Genomic DNA, 20,089 nt, shown 5'->3' on the forward strand with positions numbered 1-20,089 from the left:
TAGAAGAGCAGGGGAAAAATAAAGGAATCATTCATTTATTTGACTGACTTTATTTTACAGTCAAAGAAGATAAAATTTTTAAAAAGATCAAACAAATGGCTAAGGTTAGATGAATAGCGCATGTAAGAGAGGTTTGAAATTGGATGTTTTGAAACTTAGTCTTAGAGATGTTTCTTATACCCAGTTTCCTGTTTCTGAGGAACATTTTCTACAAGGGTTTGACTAAGTAGTATATTTTTTATACCTTCCTACTGTCATTCAACCTTGACAACAGTGGCAATATATTTGACAATAAGCAAATATAGCTAACAAGCAGTATCTTCTCACATGCAATGTTTTTTTGTGCTAGAAAATTTAACCTAAATATAAGACATGGGTCTCCTGCTTACTGAGTAGTCACAAGCCTTCCTTATAAGCCCTGTACAAGTAGTGATTTTGTCTTGGCTACAACTGAAACTAGTAAACCAGAGTAACAAAACTTCCTAATTAACAAAGACTGTTTGGAACTGATATCAGGAGGAGAGATTTACTCGAAGATTATGCTACTCCCTAACATTGGTGTGAATTAACAAGGTGCTAGGTACTATATTATTTATATGATGTACAGAAAAAGAAACAGGAAAGCCAACATTTAATTTAATCAATCCAAGGCAGTGGAAGAACCAGGAATGAAGCCCAGATTTCCTGGCAGCTGAGTTAGTTCATGTTTACTAGGGAACATAATAAACTGATTGGTCGTGGAAACAGGCTGCCTGTTTCCTTGTGAAGTGTGCCCAAGACAACATCAAGATTCCAGTCAGCTAAGAGGACTTCCAGCTTAAAAGTTTTGTCATCCACAATGTCCAGAAATTACTTTGCACTCTCTTTGAAGTTTATAGCCTCTCTTTTGCTAAAAAGGAGTAAAAGTTTGTTGTGGGAACTGCACCAAGTCACAAGTTCAAGACTATGCCAGAATAATGTTCAGGATACATTTTCAAATATATCTGTTGGGTAATTTTCCAGTCCAGCTGTAAACCAGCCCTTCATGGATACATGTCCTGAATACTTGATTTTAAAAATCAAATTACTTCAGGCAAGTCTAACATTACATTGCTTATCAAGGAGAAGTAGATAGACTATTCCAGACCTAATTTCAAAATAGTAAAAGTAGAATGAATATTACCAAATGTCACTATTATTTTTTAAATTAAAGAAAAATTTATCTGCAACAAATATTGTATCTTAAGTCTTTCAAATATGAAAAGAGCATAGATTTGTAAAATAAAATTTTTACAAATAAAATTCTACTGTCATCATTTTGCATAACTCAGTAATTTTAAAAACAAAGACAAAAATCACTCTAAAGCCTCAGAGCTTTCATTTCATACCACAAATTTTCTGCATATTGCTTAGGGGTGCATTCTTTTTTAGTTGTTTGTTGTATAAGAATGACTCTTAAAGAATTAAAAACTTCATGGCGGCAAAGGTGATTACTAAATTATATTGTGAGAGCCTGGAGTGGAAAGGAGAAATGAGTCACTATAGACACCTAAAGAAATAAATGCACAAATACATAAATAAGTCATTCTGGACACAGCAAAAGGAGCAGTAGACACAGATAGATGCCTTTGCAAATATTATCTTAAAAAAACAAAACAAACCTGAGCTGCAGAAGTTCATTCCCATACCTTCACTTACATCTCCACTGCTTGCTCCCTTGCATTTGAGGTGGGAACTCCTTGCTTACAGAAGGACTTCCCTAATCACTGGAGTCAATGTTTAAAGATTATTTACAGGTTGTTGAATAAAAAAGTAATGTATCTTGAATTTTATAGCTCTGACTAGAGAACCTTTTATTCAAAATACTAGAAATGCTGTACACACAGTCTTGTAAAAGGCTAAAGTTTACAAAGATCTTTGTACTCCAGGTGTGATGCTCCAACCTTCCTAGTGGGTACACAGTATCAAAACAACCGGCCATTCGGGAGCATACTTACTCAGGGACTGGGTCAGTTGGGGTGGCCAAGGTTGGCTCTCCCAGGCTTCCAGAAGATTCTAGGTTTTGACTGCTCTGCTTATATTTTTTAATTAAATCCATCAGAATAGCTTGGTGTCCAATTTTCTTCACCAGTTGTTGAACCATCCTATCATTAAGTGCTAGAAGAGCAGCTCCACTTACTTCTTCCTCTGGGAAAAAGAAAAATTATTCAAGTCTATAGGGGTTCTCAGTAAACAAATATATATACAGGCACTGTAAATGGGCAAAAGCATTTCTGGTGCACAAAGGGCCATCTGAATTTGTCTTCTGCTGTAAGAAAACTCATCTCTATTTTTGACAAAGATAGAACTCAGTGCAAATTCCAAATTAATTTATGCTCCTAACAAAGTACCAGAACAGGGAGCCACAATCAAAACTTTATTTGCACATTAATGCCCATCCCCATTCCTACTAAAGCAAGCATTCTCTTTATGAGGCCAAAGAAGAAAAAGGAAATCTTGGGAAACTATTCTTATCTCCCAGCCAGTATCTAATGCTTGTAAATCAAACATTGTACAAAATAAACACTGGATTACATATGAAAAAAGCAACATAAAGTTGGTATAAGACAATATACAACACAAAATAGTATAATATATAGTATATATACATAAATGTATACACACATATATATATACATATATACATACACATATACATATATATGGCAAAACAACATAAAATTGGTATGTATTTTGGTATGTATTTCTAGACTGACTTCTTGAAATTTTATATTCCCTACTAGAAACCAGGTAAAAGAGAAACTGCCAGTCAAAAAAGAATTGAAACTGTCTCTGTTCCAACAACCCTATATCTCCCACTCACATGCACAGACATTAGGCAACAAAATTATTTTTTTTACAGCAAATGACACTCATAATATTTGGGCTACTCAGATAAAAAAATTTTAAAGTAAAAACAACTCACCTTGAAACCTAGGAATTAGCTCTCCTAAATTTTTCTCTACTAACCAACTGCAGACCTGCTCAACTGACCATGTTTCCATTGCTATGACAAAGCTTATAAATAATACACTCGTAGAATTAACTGTTGGAGAAGGACCACTATCGAATTTTTGAAATTGTTCTTCTCTGATTTAAAAAAAAAATCTTTTCTCTGCTAAACTCCTTGAGATTGTCAACACTTAACTTCTTAAAAGTTATTATTTTTACCATGTACATTGAAAAGTTGATAATAAAACAGTCATTTAAAAAAATAAAAGGATAATTTTAACTATTGTCTAGTCTCATTTCTTAAATCTCTTCACTTTCTCCTACTCTTTCTACAGGCATCCCTGGGCTATACTAACAGAGAGCCAGAGCATAGTACCCGATCCTGTACTATTAACACCCAGGTTTCTTCACAAAGAAAAGAAAGGTGTGAAATCATCAGGAAGTGGTTGACATTTACAAAAGGGGTGGGCAGGGGAGATTGGGAGGAAGGATCACATAAAAGGCTGACAGATACTCTGTAAACCAAGATCAGTTAACCCTTTGCTGCTCCAAGATAGAGGAGAAAAAGCTGAAACACACTTCTCACAGCTCTGGTTTATAGCAAGAAGAGGAGCCAAGTCTTGCAGGAGAATTTGAATGTCTATCTTTTCTTTCAATATTACTCTCACTTATTCTACTATGCTCTAGATCTGTATTGGTCGCTGATTAGTAAGATAATGAAGATGGACTAGTATATTAATTGTATTTTTTACCTCAGAGGGATTAAAAACTGTTAACAATTATGTATGTGAAAGACATATACAGTTTCCAAGATAGTCTTAACTACACAGTTTATTTTGCATATCTCTATCCTGCAACCACCTAGTAAACCAACTTGGATACCAATTTCAGTAATTTTTCCTGTTTACCTGGGATAGCCTATTCCCCATTTAAAATTATACCAAAAGTTTACTAATGGATTGATTAATCTAATCCATTGATTCAATGCATTAGAAACTGGAAAAAAAAAAAACCCCTAAGAACATCTTGATCATTTAGCATTGTTTTCAATTTTGATTTTTCAATCTAAATGATGTTGATTAATTTGGGTCCTGTGATAGTTAAAGATAGAAGAAAAAGCTGTTCTGGGTGGAATGGTATCGTAAGCAAAGAAATATCTGTTTATTAGATTATACATAGTTAGAAGTTCTAAAAATAAATATTCTGCCATTTCTTATTTGTATACATCCAAATAAGTTACAATGACCTACCTCGTGGTCAGAATGGTAGAAAGGGAAAAGATGTTGACTTCCATAATTGACAATGTAATAACTGCCTCCAAAAATAATTTCCTAGAAAACAAGTACACTTCAAAGCAATAAGCAACATAGTCATGAGTATTCACAAACACTGAGTTGAAAAATTGAAAACAAGGGTTAAATATAGAAGAATGTCTTTTGAATTACAGCAGTGAATTTAATTTGCTATGACAAACAGTAGCCACAGAACTCTTCCCCTAGGCTAAGCAGCAAGAGGTGGGTGTGAAAAGTCATTATTTGTGAGACTCTGGTGTAAATTAAAAATCACACCTTCCTGTCACACTTTTGGCTTCCTTGCAAAGAGTAGGATGTAGAAAAAAATAGAAAGGTAAAAAAAGAAAAGAGAAGAAAACAATCCTCTAAACTCCAAGATTAAAAGGTATGCTGAGCAGAAGATACTGACTTGATGGATAAGGGAAATTTCAAAATAAAATCAATACTTGGACTTGACACCATTTACATATTTTCATTTTGCAGATTTTTATTTCAATATTACTTCTGGAACAAAGAAAAACACTTGTTAGATTATAACCTCACACAAAGAGAATATAAAAATAGTAGGTGTACCCATAGTTTCTCTGAATGTTAAGTAAAATAATCTCATGGTCTATGCAATGCTACATCTTTATGTAACAACCTTGCAACTTCTAATATGAATGATAGATACATTATTTTGATCTTCTATACCATGAATGGATAAATGCCATGTCAAATGAGAAAAGATATATCTATATCTTTACTCTGAGATTCAGAAATATTTTGAAAAGACTACAAAATGGGAACACAACAATTATCTCCTAAATATTTTAAGACTCAATAAGAATAAAGCAAATTAATAATAACATTATATGTAACTGTTCTAGTGAGAACAATCTCATTTAAGTTATAGTTCAATAAAAGAAATTTGTATTAAATGTTAAAGGGACTCAACAAATTCAAGCCATGAAAAAAGTAAAACTTTCGGTAAAGCACCCTAAATACGAACACATCAATTTAGTTAATGTGCTGAAACTCCAATGAAAGATAATAGAACACTTTGCAAACATGATTTTGAATCTTAAGGGACAATGTAACATAATATCCACAATAACAAGGTAGTACTTTCAAAGAATATCTAAAAAACATTTTGTCAAATTTCTTCAAATTGCATTCGATTTTTTACTTTCCTGAAGTCCATAAACTAAGACAACAAAAAGACAAAAAAAAAAAAAAAATGCCCTGGGAAAAAGCATCTCCCACCATGGCTGAACTTGAAAGGACAAACCATTACGTTCAAATCATTATCTGTGAGCAAACAAGAAGGCAAACGGAATTAGAAAAATAGGGAAGGCACAGTTTCTGAGCAACTTCTTTAGGTAGCAGTTTTGCTAGGGTACAGGCAAGGACCCCATGGTACTCCGGTAAAGTGAACATCTCATCCACCTCGGGCTGATGATCATGCTAACCATCACCAAACCAAGGGTCCTGAAGTAACGCACCTCCTTCAAGCTTGCTGCCCTCCAGCCCAGCTGCCTCACCTCTGTAATTGTGTCTACTTGGAAGGCAAGGAATAGGAGATTGTAATGTGAGGGCATCTAGGGTGGAAAGTTCCTGAGACTCCTTCTTAATCAATGGGGGGCTTACAGTGTCACATATCTATGGTATACCTGTGATCACAGCTGTGAGGTGAACTCAATGCAGGGCACAATGGTGCATGCTTGTCATCCCCAGTGACACGAGGAAACACAGTCCAGGCCAACCTTGACATTTATTTGAGGTTCTATCTCAAAATAACCAACACAAAAGAGTCTGGAGGCATGGCTCAAGTGGTAGAGCACCTATCTTGCAAATGCAAAGCCCTGTATTCAATCCCCATTACTCTATCCTTTCCCCCCAACAAACACATTCATTGCCCAGATAGCCCAGAGCTAAGTGAATGGTGAGATACTAAAGAAGCTAGGAAGGCACCTAGGTACCACACTAGAGAGTATTTGAAAATAAGGATAATGTAAGGTCTACCCCAGGGAGGGCTCCATGCAGATGCCCCCCCCACACACCTGTTTAAGTCTGAGCCCAGTAGCTGAGTTACTTGGCACACCTGGAGGCAGTTACCTTCTCCTTCTCTGAGGTCACATCCAATCCACCTGGCCGTATCTCCCACCGTTTCCTATATAACCTGGCTCAACACAGTCCCCACTCTCTTTCCTTTTCCCTCCTCTTCTCTCTTGCTCTTTTCTCTCTTTTTCCCTTCTTCCTTCCTCTCTGTCTCCCCAAGCCTCCATCTTGTGTGGGCTGGCAGTTTGCTTTACCCCCAATAAACTCTTTTCTGCCTGAACTATGTGGTGGGTTTTCGTTCTGGCAAACCTTACAGTTAGCCAAAGATCAAGGTGATGTGTTATCTTACACATTGCTAGGCAGAATATAAATCCAAATAGCTTTTCTATCATGCCTTTTCTATTTTATAGATAAAGATCTTGAGCTTTCCAGAGGTAAACCATCTAACATCCCATAGCTTATGCACAAAAAAGTGTCTTTGAATTACAATCTAACCAACTTGAAAAAAAAGTATTGTTATTATAAAGGTGATGTACAGAGGGGTTACAGTTTTATAAGTCACGTAAAGAACACATTTCTTAGGAGCTGGGAAGATGGCCTAGTAGTAAAGTGCTCGCCTTGTATACTCAGCACCACATATATAGATAAAAGCCAGAAGTGGTGCTATGGCTCAAGTGGTAGAGTGCAAGTCTTGAGCAAAGAGAAGCCAGAGACAGTGCTCAGGCCCTGAGTCCACGCCCCAGGACTGGCAACAAAAACAAAACAAATAAACAAGAATACATTTTTTTTTGGACACTATCATCCCTTCCCTTGCTCTTTTCCAGTTTTTCCCTCCTGTCCCCACATAATAGGTACACATAGAGTCTAGTGAGTATCATTGCTTCATTTTTTCACCTTTGCCCCTCCATTTATGTGACCCCCATTACCCTCCCAAGGACAGATAAATGAACAAACAAGACAGAAAAGAAAGGGAAGAAAAGAAAAGAAAAACAACAAAGAAAACACCTCTTGTTTCCATGTCCGGGAGTTCATTAAACAAATAATGTACATGTCAAAACTTTCTGAATATTCCCACCCCTTAACATTCCATTTCTAATACCTAAGGACATAAAAGTGAATGCAAGTCTGTGTGCTGTAGCAATCATTTCAATGGCAATTAGATTTCAGTCTAATGCAAACCAGAAGCCTTTTTGGAGTCTTTTTGGAGTCTGCGTGCTGTGTTCTACAACACTAGCAGGCCTCCAGAGGTTACTGAGTTAAAATTGCAAGCACAGATGCAGGTACAGTTGCTGTGTGAATGTGTTTTGAAGGCAATTCTATTTGTGCAATATGAACAGGAAGAGTCCAGTGCCTCCACACACTGGGTGCCTCCCATCTGTGGACAGTGGTGAGAACCAGTGATAGCCTGTCCCCTATGGTCAGAGACTTTAAGCAACCTCACTTATTCAACCCATCATACACTATCATTTTTTTTCTCCTGCAATCAACTGAACAGGTCATGCAAATGGAGATATGAGCAGACCAGGCTGGGAATATTGCAGCAATGTTTTATTTTATCCTGACTTGCAATCTTTCTGACAAATGCTCAAGAGTGATATCAAAAAACAAAAAAAGAAAAGAAAAGAAAAAGAATAAAGAAAGAGAGAAAGAGCTGGGTGACAGTGCCATGGCTGCAATCCTAGCTACTCAAGTGGCTGAGATCTGAGGATTGTGGTTTTAAGCCAAGCCAGGAAGGAAAGTCCATCATGACATACTTGTCTCCAGTTAGGAACAAAATAAAACAAAAGAAAAGCCATATGTGGAGCTGTGGCTGAATTATAAGAGTTCTAGGCTTGAGCAATGAATTTCAGGGACTGTGCCCAGACCCTGAGTTTCAAGCCTCAGGAATGACCCTACCCCAACCCCTCACCTTCTGCCATACACAAGAGAACTATAGGACAATCTCTTTACTGAATATAGATGCAAATCTGCTAAATAAAATACTTATTAATCAAATTCAACAGCTAATACAAAATCCATACATCATGATCAAGTTTGTTTCTTCTCAGGTATGCAATCCTGGCTGAGCATATGTAAATCAATAAATTCAATACATCACATAAACAGAAGCCAAGTCACAAATAATAGCATGATCATCTCAGTAGATTCAGAAGAAAGCCTTTGGCAAAACTAAACATCTTATTATGATTAAAGCACTAGAAAAACTTAGGAATAAAAGGGAAAAGGATCATACTTCAACAAATAAAGTCTTGATTACCAACATCATGATGCAAAACTAAAAACGTTTCTTCTAAAAGCAGGGTCAAGCCAAAAATATCCACTTCTTCTACTCTTATGTGATGTAACACTAGAATTTCTAGCCAGATAAACAAGGAAAGAGAAAGATATAAAAGGTATACAAACTGGGAAGGAAGAAGTCTAATGATCCTATTTGCAGATGATATGATCCTAAATCTCAAGGACCCTACCCTCAATATCCAACCCTAAACTCCTTGATCTGATAAGTACCTTTGACAAAGTAGCAGAATAAAAGATTAGCCCACAAAAATCCATAGGTTTTCTCTATACTATCAATGAAAAAGATGAAGAGAGAAATTTGCAGAGCAATTGCATTCATAATAGTCACACACACACACACACACACACACACACACACACACACACACTATTTAAGAATAAACCTAGCTCAGGAAGCAAAGTACCTCTCCAATGAAAACCATATGAAGAAAGAAACTGAAGAAGAAGATGTTTTCTATTTTTTAATTACATTTTATTGACAAGGTAAGGTAATGTATAGAGGTAGCAAAATTATATAATAAGATAGCGAGTACAGTTCTTGTCTTACTTGTTACACCCTCACTCATTTTTTCTTTTCCTTCCCTAGTTCAGATAAGCATATATACAATATCCAGTGTACCAAAATCATATACAGTGACCACAGTGTCATTGCTTTTAAACAAAAACTGCAGGACTAGGGGCAGTTTAGATACACCCCGCCCTCCATTTCAGAGATAGTGTGTTCTGAGAAACACAAAGAGAGGATGACTTGACAGGAAGCCTGTGAGGGAGGCAGATCTCCAAGGAAGCAGTGGGTGGCACCTCAGGAGCAAAGTGTTGCTGTGTCTTCATGCTGGATCTCTGTGGGTCTTGGTCAAGCTTCCTGTGCCTAAACTCAATCCAGTGTGAGGAAGCGTGTGGATGTGAGTACTGGGTCAACAGGGACAATGGACAGTGTTTATCTAGTGATGAAAGGCCTTGCCCACAGCCTCTGCTGCCAAAGCCTTAGCATGCCCTGGAATTCTTGACTGAGCTCAAGGGAGTCTAAGAGGGGATCCCCATCAAGAGCTATAGCTTTTTCTCTTTCTCTTTACTATGACCAACCCGGGACTCAGAGCTTGATATTAAATTACTAAAACACAATGAGAGATTTATGTCTCCTCCTTTCAGCCGACTGAGATTTATACCCGAATGCTGATACTTTTCAAAACACCAAGTCATAAAGTAGCAGAGTGTCATGCTATGCTTCTATCATTCATCACATGGAATTTCAATTGGTTTCTTCATTAGATGGAGTTCTGGACTAGCTCTGAGGGAAGGACTGCTTCTTACCCAACATGGTGCATACTTTCAGTATAGCACCATGCCTGGCACAGAGGAAGCCATTAACTGGATAAAGAGGTTAGGAGCTGCATAGGGAGGAGCTGGTAGAGTAGCTCAGAGCAGACAAGAGTCAGCCAATCTCGCCATGTTGACATTACTACTGGTTGTCAAACAGATTCTGAAATGGAAGCAAGCATTCCAGCTGGAGGAATTCTTTCCTTCTAGGCATAACTCATAAAACAATTACTTCTTCCTACAAATACTATCAAATGTAATAAATTGTTAGTCTGGTGTTCCATCTTATGCACTGTAAGTTGTGATGCAGAACACTGCTGGTGATTAAATTCCTAATGAAAAGAATCCAGATTTATTTCCATAGAAATAAATTTCCTTGTTAAGTGGTCATCAACATCGCAACAATAACTTCAAGCCTTTTAGAAGAATGGCATTGTGTTGGAACTCTGCATTTAGAATAACGAAATTACAACTCAGTGAGGTTTATAGTGCAAATGGTCAGCAGGTTAGGACCACACCAAAATTGCTGAAAAAGAAGATGAACTAATATAATTGGACCAATGGACCAATAGAATTGAGTTTGTAAATGTCCCTAGGTATTTTGGGAAAGACCATTGTGGACTCCACAGAGACACAGTTTCTCTCAAACTACAAGGGTTCCTGAGTGGAATCAAGCTCAAATTAATTAACTACCATTACTATTCTTTATTCTTTTTTTTTTTTTTTTTGCCAGTCCTGGGCCTTGGACTCAGGGCCTGAGCACTGTCCCTGGCTTCTTTTTGCTCAAGGCTAGCACTCTGCCACTTGAGCCACAGCGCCACTTCTGACCATTTTCTATGTATGTGGTGCTGGGAAATTGAACCCTGGGCTTCATGTATACAAGGCAAGCACTCTTGCTACTAGGTCATATTCCCAGCCCTATTCTTTATTCTTGATCCATATTTCCACTCCTAGCATTTTTTCAAACCTGAGTTTTCTGAGGATCTGTTCCTTGGGAAGCCAAAACTAAGAGTGCTACCTGCTCCCAAACCACAGAAAGCTAGTGGTACAAGTAGGAATAGAATGTTCTGAAAAGATACAGTTTAAAAGTTCAATTAATGGAGCTAGACAAGCTTCATAGCTTGTCTTTTTCTCTGTATGAATGTATGGCTTTGAACAAGTTCTATAACTTAAGCCCGAGTGTCATTTTCTATAAAACAAAAACGATAACTGTACTAGCCTCATAAATTACCAAGAAAATAAATTACCAGTGCTAGTACTTAGAATTTATGATGTAGGGTGTGTATGTGTGTGTGTGTGTATGTGTGTGTGTATGCATGTGTGTATGTGTGTGCGTGCCAGTTCTGAGGTGTGAACTCGGGGCCCGAGTGCCATCCCTGAGCTTGTTTTGCTCAAGGCTAGACTACTTCAACTTGAGCCACAGCTCCACTTCCAGCTGGTTCCTTGGAGATACCAATCTGAACTTCAGTCCTCAGATCTCAGCCTTCTGCACAGCTAGGATTACAGGCATGAGCCACTGACATCTGCTTATGTCTTGTTTTGTTGTTAATTTAGTAATGGTGTGGACGGAAAAGAGAATCTGATACCATTACTAATTGTACCCAATTTTTTAAATGAAAGGCTAATATACCTTTCAATTCTTGAAAGAACTGAATAATTAGAAGACACAGACAGCATTCTGTGGATGTGGCATAAATTTCAGGTTATTATTTACTACATGACTGGCAAAAGTGGTAGGTGCCATGCCAGGCCTCTGACTGGCAGAGACAAGTCTATCTGGAAGTTTTAAGGCAGTAAAATGAGTTCCCCAAACCACACAGTCTGAGGGCATGCTTTCCACCACACAACATGTGGTTCCAACACAAGCTGCAAGTTCAGCAATCTCAAGGGTTATTCTCACTGCTGGCCACAAACCGGAGAGACCTACTCTATCTCCCAAGAGTCCTACAATAGAAGACTAACTGCAAATGTTATACTTACCATTAAGTTTTATTGTGGAAAGAGGGTGCAAATTAAAATCATCTGAAGAAGAGACATGGAAGGTAGTCTGAGGAATTTGTACATGCAAAGTTTTCATTATCCTCCAGACAAAGTCTCCTTAGGGTATGTTGAAGTTTGACAAGACTCAAAGGGCAAAGAATCACCCAAGCTTCAGCGTTCAATTTCTTTGTGAAGACTCATTAAGTAGGCATTCTTGATTAAATCACAACAAAGATACTCCTGTCACTTGGGAATGCCAAGTACTTAGAAGTTATCTTCCAGGAATAAAGACTAGCCAGACAATTTGTAATTCAGATAATTGACTGAAGTGCAGGAAGGGTACATGACTGCTAACCATATGGATGATAGCGCTTACTGTGTAGACCCAGTGTGTTTACTCTCCCTGCCCACTCTAAAAGTTTTGGAGTTTTGATGTCTAAGAGTAACTATAAAACCTTATTGCAGTCATGACAGACCACAAATACTGGACTTAAAAAACCCTCTAACAAGTCATAGTACATATGGCTGAATATATACAAGAGCACAGAAGAACTTTCTTTCACGTTCCCCGAGCAAATGCACACTTGAACTTATCCAAATCCACGGAAACAACACAGAAGGGGAGGAGGAAAATCACAGCCTTTCCTTTCCTCTGACTTCGTTGAAAGAAGCAAATGTCTGTGAACAAAATCTGTATTCATTACTAAAATCCAATTGGGGCCCACACTTAAGTTAATGAGGTAGTTTTCCTTCCGTTGGCAGGCAGAATTCACATTTTCTATTGTGGCACAAAATAGAAATGCATGGCAGCACCAAAAAAAAAAAAAAATCCACTTTGCTTAGGATGGAGATCATGCAGGCTGGTTAGGCGTCTTGTTTTGCCCTGTGAAAGCTGCCAAGAAATTGTCCGCAAATGGATTTGTCATTTTGGCATAAAGTCCTTGAGAATTAGATAATCCTAACTTTATGCTTTGATTACTAATGATCACTGGGGATTTAAATTTCAAGCTAAAAATGGAAAGGATTTGGTTTTAAGTTTTGGATTAACTAATGCACCACATTGTCCCCCAGCTATCTAGAAGGTGAATGCAAAGCAAATGAGGTCATGAAAGATCCTGACTTGCATGGAAGAATAAATGTCAAGAAACTGGTTGATTTCTATTAAATGGTGGCATTTGAAGAAGAAATCACATGATTGCCTGAAAGATGACATATGGACTTTGTGATCAGCTGTTTGACTTATTTTCTATTTATTGGCAGAACTGCTAGATTTCCATCACCACTGAAACTGATTTACTTCCCATAAGTTGAATCTAGTATTTGAAATGAATACACTGACTTTGTTTTAAAAATTAACGTTTTGGAACATTATAATATAGGGAAATAGGTTTTGCAATAAAGATAACATTGCTTACTTGTAAAAACCAGTGCTGAGGATGTTAACAGAGCTCAGTGGTAGAATGTTGCCATTCACATGTGAGGTCCTGGGTGTCATCCCAGCACCAGAAAACATTAATTTATTAATGAGTGAAAGTAAAGTTTATAGACACCTTTCTATATGCCCTGACAACTGGAACACAACTGCATGCATTCATATGGCCATTCATTATCATTTCCTGCTTATTTGGGGATTGAATTGCTCAATTACATTTAGATTCAAATATGATAATTTCCTAGCTATGATTGGATACAGATTGTCATCACTAAAATTTATTTTGAAATATATTTAGCATTGTGGTAATATAGTTATAAGATATATCTATCATTAAGAAAGATTAATCTCTCTCACACACATTCTCATTGGCTCAGGCCTTTTTCTCTCTCTCCTCTCTTTCTTTCTGACAGATTTGGGGTGGAACCCAGGTCCTTGTCTTACAAATGCTTTCTAGTGAGAATGAGCTCTGGATCTTGAGGCTCTGGGTTCATTTCTGGGAGAGAGCATAATTTTAAAAACTAGGCTGCCTTTAGTTGTCTCTTCTGCATGTGCTTGTCTGCTTCCTGACACAGCACAGAGCTCTCACCAGCCAGCAAGATATGTATCTTGCTCTCCAACATCCTAGCCTCAAACACTAACAGCCAGTTCCTTTCAAGAGTACACCTCAACCACCCAAGACTTCCCACTGGGTCTCACTTTTCAAAGTTCTACAACCTCCTAATAGTGTCATTCTGGGGATCAAGCCTTTAGCACATGGACCTTCCAATATCTGTAGCTTTGGAGGCATGCCTCAGTGCAAGAATGCCTGCCTAGCAAGTGCAAGGTCCTGAGTTCAAGCCCCAGTACCACTCAAATATAAATAAATGTATAAACAAACAAATAAGGGGGAAAAAACCATATCCAAACTGTATCACTAACAAACCCACCTAACAAACATGACATAATATGGTTGGTTTTTGTTTCTATGTAGATATTTCAATATTTTAAAAATTAGAAAAACATTCTAATTAAAAATCAAAACAATTTTATGAGAAATGTAGGCATCATATTTCCATTCTTTTTAAATTTTATTTATTTATTTATTTTTAATGTTTTGGCCAGTCCTGGGCCTCGGATTCAGGGCCTGAGCACTGTCCCTGGCTTCTTTTTGCTCAAGGCTAGCACTCTACCACTTGAGCCACAGCGCCACTTCTGGCCGTTTTCTATATATGTGGTGCTGGGGACTCGAACCCCAGGCTTTGTGGATATGAGACAAACACTCTTGCCACTAGGCCATATTCCCAGCCCCCATATTTCCATTCTTATTTCCAGCTACCAAATTTTCCCTTGTTAGAAGTACTCGTTATTTTAACTGTTTATCCTCTCATTTTGCTATGACCAAATATGACAAATCACACATTCTCATTTTGTTACTAGTACCCTATTATCTTTTTCAAATTAAAAACAAGTTTCAGAAGTACTTCCTTATCCTAGTACAAAGTACCCCTTCTCTCCACCGCTTTGCTGCACGTTGTGTGAACTTCCCACAGTGTCATGAAGCAGGGTTGAGTTGGTCCCAATGCACTGCTTTCAAAACTCCACCCGACAGGAGCAGAGCTAACTGTAGTTATGCACCATTTATTTAAAGTAAGGGAATCTGGAGAATAAAATCCTCAAAGCATTGCTGGATCAAAATTAAATATATTAGGTGTTTTGGTAAAAATGTTGGTAGAATTTGCCCACTTTTAATGTATTGCCTTTTAATCATGTTTTTCATGAGTATTAGAAACATAAGGAAGTGCCTCCTCATCCTCTCTCATCTTTGCCAATGGGAGCTGACAATCCCGATGATTTTTACCACTCCTGTGGTTAGTTAAGGTTTAACTTTGCTGTTTTACTTGTGGTTAGAATTTTAAAAGAAACTAGAAAACAAAAGTATAGTACTTTAAAGGGGCATGTTCAAGATCCATTTACATTTATTTTTATATAAAATTTTAATTCAGATCTCTATTTGGCTATTTCCAACATCAAAGAGGTTTTTCTCTTTTTTATTATCTTTAAATAGTTGCATAAAGGAGTCACTATTCAACAAAGGAGTTCATGAATACAATGCATCTCGATCAATGTCACCCTTTTCAACATTTCTCACCCCTCCCTCCCAACCCCTAAATTCCCTCACTTTTAATAATTTTGTAGGTTTCATTGAGATTTTTTTGTTTGTTTGTTTTTGTTTTTGGCCAGTTCTGGGGCTTGGACTCAGGGCCTGAGCACTGTCCCTGGCTTCTTTTTGCTCAAGGCTAGCACTCTGCCACTTGAGCCACAGAGCCACTTCTGGCCGTTTTCTGTATATGTGGTGCTGGGGAATTGAACCCAGGGCCTCATGTATACGAGGCAAGCTCTCTTGCCACTAGGCCATATCCCCAACCCCTTCATTGAGATTTTGACTGCATTTTCCCCTCTTCATCTCTTCATTCATTTACCCCTCAAAGAGGGGTTTTTAACAATGGGATTACAAAATATAATTCTATTATTATTAAGGTGTTGTACAGAAAGGTTACTTTTCCATAAGTCAGGTTTAAAGAGTTTTTTTGGGTTTTTAAAATTAATTTACTGTGACTATAGAGGTGGTGTATAGAGGGATTACAATTACATGAGTCAGGTAATGAGTGTGTTCCATTTCTTAGAGTGTCTTCTGTTCCCTGTTTCTCTCCCAGGCCCTCCTTCCTGTCTCCACCCAGGAGTTGTATAGTTTACTTTCATCAGTGAGCTCTACTGTTGCACTTTTTCCCTGGAGGTTTTCTAAAGATCAACTTTAGAAAACATTAATTTATTTACAACAAGGTACACATTTAAAATGTATTTATATGCTGAATTTTGATAATAATAATACACAAAACTTGCTTAGAACTTCTATCCTGCATCTCACTGGCTCTTCTGCCTTACTGATGGGGAATGATTGGGTCCGGTCCTCAATACTCACTTATAGTCATATCAGAGATTAAAAAAAAAGGTTTTTTTGAACTGCAATCTGTATGCATTTTTCTAAATTCTTTGAAATTACAAATAATTTTAAGAGAAACTAGAAAAAAGTGACATGATATTTCTATTTTGGCTTTATCATAAGAATATGAAAACATGCTAGTCTTTGGTAAGTACACTAAGTTAATGATGAAAAATACATATGTATGCAACTTATCTATATGTATGTGAATGCATCTATGTAGCATGTATGCATAAACATACATATATTTAATATACACAATGTAACATACCTAGAGGCATTGTATATGATGCTGTATATTTTATACAAACTATATTACTTGCCACTGTGTAAGCACATCATCTTCCTGCAGAGCTAAGTCTTACTGTGTATCATAGTCTCACCATTTAACTCCAATGTAGGGCATTATTTTTACAAAGGATTTTTATAAACCAATTCCAAGGTTTTATTCGGAGCTCAAAAGTAATAATTTGATTTTCTACTATACTTGACCATTGTGATGAGTTTTGAATTTAGTTGTGTGTTTTTAAATAATGTGATTTTTCCCTTAAGTTTTTTTCACTGATTTGAAAAGCTGGATCTTAAATATAAGGTCACTGTTAGATTGAACACAAAATACCAGCAGTCAACAAAAAAATTGGAAGGGAAAAATTTTCATCTGGACCATGGCCTAGGGTTTGTAAAGCATTCAACTAAAGCAGTATATTTTCTGAGTGTTACAAGGAAAAGAGACATATAAATATATGATACAATGTATAGAATCCTTGTATGTGATATATCCAATCAATCACCCCCTTTCAACACTGCTCTTTGTCCCCTTTCTCATACCCAACCTACCTCTCTTGACCTCATTGTTTTCATAGATGCAAAGGAGACAAATTAATCATTCATCAATTGCCTCTTCAGGGGGTAAAAAGTAGTTATTTCTCAATATTTAAAAATGATGACATACATATAGCTAGATTTTCTAGTTATGTAGTACAAGCCATTTTTTCAATTATATTTAAGAATAATGATTTTAGTAACATGAGCAACATGGTCTGAAAAAGTGGTATGTTCCAAGTATGGTGCAAAATCTTGACAGACATGCTATTATGTAATTATCTGTGTACTAGTACAATTATGTTCATCTTATGGTTGAGATGTAGTAAAACAACCCAATAGCCAGTAATTTCTGTGTCTCTGTTCAGAGATGAAATCTCCAAGACTCACTGCCTATGCAATTATTCATTTATAGGATTTTAGTCATAATCTCCAAATATTCAAAATTCACAATGAGATAATATCTAGAAGAGACTCTTGAATTAATGCAATGATTTTATTTCTCCAAATCTTTTCATGTAAATCACTTGTAAATTCTATTCAATAGCCAAACACTTTCAACTGCTTATTTTCAAGAATCATGCTTGTAAAACTTTCAACTTGACATTCTGGATTACATGGGGGTCTTCATCTCTGCAGACCAGTCTATAGTATTTTGTTACACCAGCTTGAACTAGCAGTAAAAGCTAGACTAAAAGTTTATTTGCTTACTCTAAACAAAGTAAAGCTAAGACAAAAATTAACCAGGACAATTTATTTTGTATAAATGACCAATGCTCTGTCTAGTTTATATTATGAAATGTATTCTTCTGGTTATGTTTACCCTTTTTTTGTGGTACTGAAACTTTAACTCATGTCCTGGCACTTGCTATGCTGATTCTCTACCATGCCTGAGCCATGCCTACAGCCCTGCAGCTTGTTGATTTTTTTTAAAGTTGTTATTAGCATACATTAATTGCATTAAAAGTTTTATTTTGACACTTCTACACATGTACATGTCAACCTACTCTTCTCCATATTTTTCATTTTCGCTTACCCCTGTTCCCTACACAACTTCCATGCCATCATTGTTCTATTTTCTATGCGAAGAAGCCATTCAACCTCATGTTAGCCCAACCCTACCATGTCGGTACCTGCCCCCTAACAGCAAATCCACTTCTATTTGTCTGCAAGTCCACCCCACTATGGATCAATGGCTCTCTTTGGGATTTGCAATGTCAGATTCATATACAGCTGCAATGTACTGCAAAATCATTTACTTTCCATCCTTTGTTTTCCATTTCCCCTTCCTTTTATTGTCCTAAACCATCCCCTAGTCAGAATTGAACCATGTTATCTCTGTCTCTCTGTCTCTCTCGGTGTGTGTGTGTGTGTGTGTGTGTGTGTGTGTGTGTGTGTGTGTGTGTGGTCATATTATATTTGAACTAGAGTCACATGAACTTTTCTGCCTGCAGTGGGTTTCAAACTCAGATTCTTCCACTCTCAGCCTTCCAAGTAGTTAGGATTACAGGTGTGAGCCATGATTGCTTGGCACTGGTTACTTGTCTATTTCATTGAAGATTCTTAAAGTGTTTCATTTGCACAATTAATCATTTTAACCTGTTACCTCTAACCTAATTTTCCTTTAATTTTGGGATTCTTCTTTAGACTATGCTTATTATTTTGAGATACAATTGTTATGAACACAAATAAGAAATTCACTAACAGAACATTTAGCTCTTCTTTTTTTTCTTTGGTGCCAGTCCTGGGACGTCTACTTAGGGTCTGAGTACTATCCCTGGCTTCTTTTTGCTCAAGGCTAGTACTCTACCACTTGAGCAACAGCGCCACTTCTGGCTTTTTCTGTGTATGTGGTGCTGAGGAATCGAACCCAGGGCTTCATGCATGCTAGGCAAGCTCTCTACCACTAAGCCACATTCCCAGCCCAAGAACATTTAGCTGTTCTTATTACAGTCTTATCACACATTCCTTTACTTTTATTACATTCATAAAATCAATTAAATACTGTCTGATTTTAAACATTCTTGCCAATAATAGAAAACAAAAATCTCAAACATTAATATTACTTTATTGTGGTGCTAGTGTTTGAACTTAGAGCTTTGAGCTTACTAGTCAGTTGCTTTATTGCTTGAGCCATGCCAATGGGCTTCTGACATTTAAAAATAAATATTATACAGTTTAAAAAACAACTATCCAATGGCAAGCATTTCTTAGTTTTCCAAAGTGTGTGTATATATGTATGTATATACACATACATACATATATACACACTATATACACATATATACATATATACACACACATTTATATGTGTGTATAAACGTAAATGAGATTTATGGCAGTGAAGGATTTGAACAATGTCCTTACTAAACATAGACTCTTCTGGTTACAGAAAACTCAGACTGATTTAAAAACCACAGGACTCGGGGCTGGGAATATGGCCTAGTGGCAAGAGTGCTTGCCTCCTACACATGAAGCTCTTGGTTCGATTCCCCAGCATCACATATATGGAAAATGGCCAGAAGGGGCACTGTGGCTCAGGTGGCAGAGTGCTAGCCTTGAGTGGGAAGAAGCCAGGGATGGTGCTCAGGCCCTGAGTCCAAGGCCCAGGACTGGCCAAAAACAACAACAACAACAACAACAAAAACCCACAGGACTCAAAGAATTGTAGTAAATTCACATTAGTTGGCTAAAACAAGATGTCTAGTCTGTGTTACACATATGCACACAATGACACACTGCACCACACATGACAAATCTTTCACTAATTATATAATAAAATGTAAAAATTCATCTATGACTACCTTCATGTTGCTTTGTTCTTATGTAGGCTTGAGTGTGTATATTGTCTTAAACTTAATTTTGGATTTCTTGCTTATGATGTTAGATAAAAAAGTATGGGCAACCATTAACTTCTCATTACATAAATAACAAAATTTTAATCAACTTGCAAAT

At 37.0% G+C, this 20,089-nt stretch overlaps 1 protein-coding gene across 1 annotated transcript in view; it reads right to left on the reverse strand.

Annotated features, from left to right (window-relative positions):
• Samd3 (sterile alpha motif domain containing 3) overlaps positions 1-3,023 on the reverse strand; it is a 58,980-nt gene extending 55,957 nt beyond the window's left edge. The window contains exons 1-2 of the mRNA XM_048354652.1: positions 2,945-3,023; positions 1,977-2,166 (exon numbers count right to left, since the gene is read on the reverse strand). Coding sequence (XP_048210609.1) covers positions 1,977-2,166; positions 2,945-3,023 — 269 coding nt within the window. The remainder of the gene's footprint in view (positions 1-1,976; positions 2,167-2,944) is intronic.
• Between the last annotated feature and the right edge of the window lie 17,066 nt (positions 3,024-20,089).

Source organism: Perognathus longimembris, chromosome 9 (genome assembly GCF_023159225.1).
Source record: "Perognathus longimembris pacificus isolate PPM17 chromosome 9, ASM2315922v1, whole genome shotgun sequence".
NCBI lineage: Eukaryota > Metazoa > Chordata > Mammalia > Rodentia > Heteromyidae > Perognathus > Perognathus longimembris.